Raw genomic sequence first — 3,854 nt, 5'->3', positions numbered from 1 at the left:
AAATATATATAATATATTATTATATAAATAATATATGATAAAAAAGTGTTCGTTTTCGGCTCGTTAGGCTTAACGAACGAGCCGAACACGAGCTGCTTAACGAGCCTAACACGAGCTGCTTAACGAGCCGAACATAAGCTGTTCACGAACACGAGCCAAATTGACAGCCCTATGTGCCACAGAATTTTCGTGTATTTACATATCTAACACCTAAACTTTATTATTTACGTTCATAACACTTAAATCCTTAACATCACGTCAAAAATATCATTTTTTTACTAACATTTTAAAAGACATGCATTTTTTGTGCATGAGTTTATGTGACCAAGGTGTTATAAATGTAAATATCAAACTTTCGGTGTTAGATTTGTAAATCCATAAGAATTGTGTCCTACTCTGTTAATTTCCCTATATGGTATTGTTCTGTTAATTCATAAAAAATAATGCAATCATTATTCTCATATAATATGATGATTTATTTTATAAATGCTATGCTTTTGCTTGTAATGTTTAGCAATGCATACAAAAATTTCAAGTTGGTAGGGCTGTGAATTTTTTTTCATGTTGTATTTTCTATATTTTTATCATGAGAGGACACATGTCATTAATGTTGTGAATTTAGCTCGAAGAATGTTAATAGCTAGAAAACTGATTCGAATTTTAGTTTGGATCTAGCCGATTTTGAACCATACAAGGATCTGCTCGAAATGGCTCATCAAGTACTCGAACTATTTTTTTTTTCTTAATAAAAAATCTTATATAATGCTGAATAAAAATAGAAAATAAGGAGTTACAAGCTGTTTTCGAGCTAGAAAAGATCCAAATTAACTCAATTTGAGTCATCTTATTTCGATTTCGAGCTGGAACAGATCTGAATAACACATAATTGAACCATCTTGTTTCGCTTTTGAGCCGAATCCAACTTGATTCAATTATGAGTCGAACTGTCTCGAAATCAAATCTAATAAACCACGAGCTGATTTCGATCTGAACTCAAATCTATCCGTTTGGCTCGAAATCGGCTCATTAACACCCCAATATTTCATCATATCATGATCTATAAAACCATTGTAGCTAATAAAATCCAAATATAAGAGGCAACTCTATGAAATTTAAATTGCAACAACCTTCATTGACCATTATAATGCATTGCCATTGCTAATTGCACTTACAATAACTCTTTTGTCATATTACATTGGGTGGTATGGAACCAAATAAAGTTGTTTTATATGTAAATTTAGTAAAAAGGTGAGAATATATTTTTAAATATCATAAAAAAAACATAAATATAACATAAAAATAATTAATTATATAAATAACTTCTATTAATTTATGCCCCTTAAGTAAAAGATTCTTATACTCGCAACAAGAAAGGGAAATGAATGCTGATTGTTGGGGGAGCCCTTTCTCCCTCCCTCTCTCTCTCTCTCTCTCTCTCCTCCGCTCTGATTCCCAATTTTCAATTCCCTTAGAGAGATAGATTTTTCCGGCGAGGATGCCGCCATAGATCAGGTTAGCTGATCTTATTATCTTCACTCGATTTCTTGTTCTGAACCCCAAACTTTTCTCTCTTTTCACCGAAAGCGGCGAATTAGGTCAAACTCACCATTCAATTTCAATCTTCTCCTTCCGCGCAACTTCAAAAAGAAAATCAGGAGGGTGAGAGAGAGAGAACGAGAGAGAATGCCGCGCAATCGCGGTCAAGCCCTCCAACTGGCGCTCTGCCTGCTGTCTGTCTGCTCCGCCGTTCAATCGGACACCGGCGAAATCCAGCCGTCGAATCACGGCCTACCCAACGAGAACGATCCCGGGGACCCGTCGCCGGCGATGGCGGCGTTCTTCGGGGATCGACCGGCGGCGCCTCTGCCGACGGGGAGGAATACGACGGATCCCGTCTGGGGAGTCGCCGGAAAGGTGTCGCCGGCGAAACCGGTGAGCGGCGACCGTATGCGGAGGATGTTGCTGTTGATTGGCGGCGTGACCTGCGGAGTTCTTGGTGTTGGGCTTCTGGTCGCCGCGGCGGCGTATACGGTTCGCGCGCGCCGGACGGGCCAGCCGACTGGATTGCGGGCCGGGTTTGGGCCTGGTTCGTGGGCCGGACCAACTCGGGGGAAAATTAGACCGGCGAGTCGATTGGGGGCCACTTGAGTTGGGGGAAAATATTATCATACCTAAGACGTGCTCAGCGGTGCGTACGTCTGGAGGTTATTCAATGGGTATAGGGGGGTTATATCCATGTTATACCCTCTGTAACATCTCTGTAATCTAACTGTAACCTACAAATAAGTTTTGTGCTTCTATAGTTCCGATAGCTGTAGGTAAGTTACAGGTAGATTACGGGGGTTATAATGCGGATATAACCCCTGTACCCTCTGAATAACCTCCAGACGTACGTAGACGTACGTTATGTATGCAAATATTTTCCTGAGTTGGGAGAGAATGTGCATGTGTGGTGTTAGTCTTTTCGATCACTGTATTTTTCCTTTTCCATGCATATGTCCAATTCTTGTGTATTTACATACATAACAAACTAAATTTTGTTTTTTTTATAAATAAACCCACATAAATCTTGCATATCTTATAAAAAATATCACCTTTTTATACCACCCAAATCTTTCATATCACATAAAAAAAAAATACCAGTTTTAATATTGAATATTTGAATGGCATACATGTAAAAATTGAACTTTAGGTGTTGAACATGTAGATACACAATAATTGAGTGGAATGTATGTAAATATTCCTTTTCAAATTACGGAAGGAATCATAGTCTTTGTTTTTGTTTTTAAGGTGAGAAATTGAAAGCGATTGAAATTAAGTTATGCCAACTTTCAATAAAGTGCAGAAATACCACTCTATTTTATTATAAGAGTGTATTTTTGAAAAATTAGCTATATTTATTAATAAGGGTGTGTTTGGCACTGCTTTTTGGCTGCTGCGTGGCGAGAAAATGGCAAACGTGGCGATTCGAAAAAATGGTGTGGCGCTCAACATTTTAATAAACACGCCTATGGGTAACTCTTTGTCTCGGTTGAGATGATTCTCGCCTCACTTGTGATGGTGGTAATGATGTCGGGTGGTGTGGTGGTGATATATGCGGTGGTGGTGTGTATGTTTTGGTGGTATTTTGGGGTGTAGAGCAGCCAAGTTTGACCGACCCCAGAGTTCGTTCATGTTCAACTTGTTAAAAAGCACTACAATTAGAGTTTTACTCATTTATATATTAAGCTAAAAAATTTTGTTCGAGTTCGACTCATTTGCTTGGCGAGCTGAACACGAGCTGTTCACGAACGACGACTTGTTTTGATAACGTGATATAACTGCAGGATGTTAAGAATATGAGCAATATTTAAATTTAATTATTATAATAAAATATTAACTCAATTAGAATATTACACACACACAAACATATATATATATATTCCACCCAAACTTTTATATCATATAAAAAAATACTGTTTTTAATTTTTAAAGTATTATGAATGTAAATCTTCTTTTTCAAATTGGTGGTCCTTTTTGGACTAAGTGCGCCGAAAATAAATGTTTTAAAAAAACTTTCAAATAAGCTATAATGATTATTTTTTATTTTACTATTTTTAAAAGTCAAAAGAAGATTTATCTTTTTAAGATGCAACAAACATATAAATTACATCCTCATTTATTTTCAAGTAATAATTATTATTTTCTTTTAAGGAACGTTACTTTAAATCTAATAATTTCTCTTGTTACCGTAAGAGTGTGTTTTGAAAAATTATATATAGTTATTACTAAGGGCCCCATTGGCAGCTTTTTGACTGGCATTTGGAGAATACGGTGCCCCTGACTAGGGGTGTAAACGAGCCGAACACGAGCGA

At 37.0% G+C, this 3,854-nt stretch overlaps 1 protein-coding gene across 1 annotated transcript; it reads left to right on the top strand.

The window, feature by feature from the left end:
* Window positions 1-1,346: 1,346 nt before the first annotated feature.
* Window positions 1,347-2,517, top strand: LOC110024971. The gene has a single exon (XM_020725185.1). It carries the CDS (start codon window positions 1,684-1,686, stop codon window positions 2,146-2,148), a length of 465 nt encoding a protein of 154 aa, XP_020580844.1. The 5' UTR covers window positions 1,347-1,683; the 3' UTR covers window positions 2,149-2,517.
* Window positions 2,518-3,854: the final 1,337 nt, after the last annotated feature.

This window comes from Phalaenopsis equestris, unplaced genomic scaffold (assembly GCF_001263595.1).
Source record: "Phalaenopsis equestris unplaced genomic scaffold, ASM126359v1 Scaffold000002, whole genome shotgun sequence".
Taxonomy (NCBI): Eukaryota; Viridiplantae; Streptophyta; class Magnoliopsida; order Asparagales; family Orchidaceae; genus Phalaenopsis; species Phalaenopsis equestris.
This window is presented reverse-complemented; position numbering and strand designations above follow the sequence as displayed.

What these genes read in the sequence shown, in the direction of transcription:
- LOC110024971 (XM_020725185.1), top strand. Translation starts at nt 1,684, where the DNA reads ATGCCGCGCAATCGCGGTCAAGCCCTCCAACTGGCGCTCTGCCTGCTG.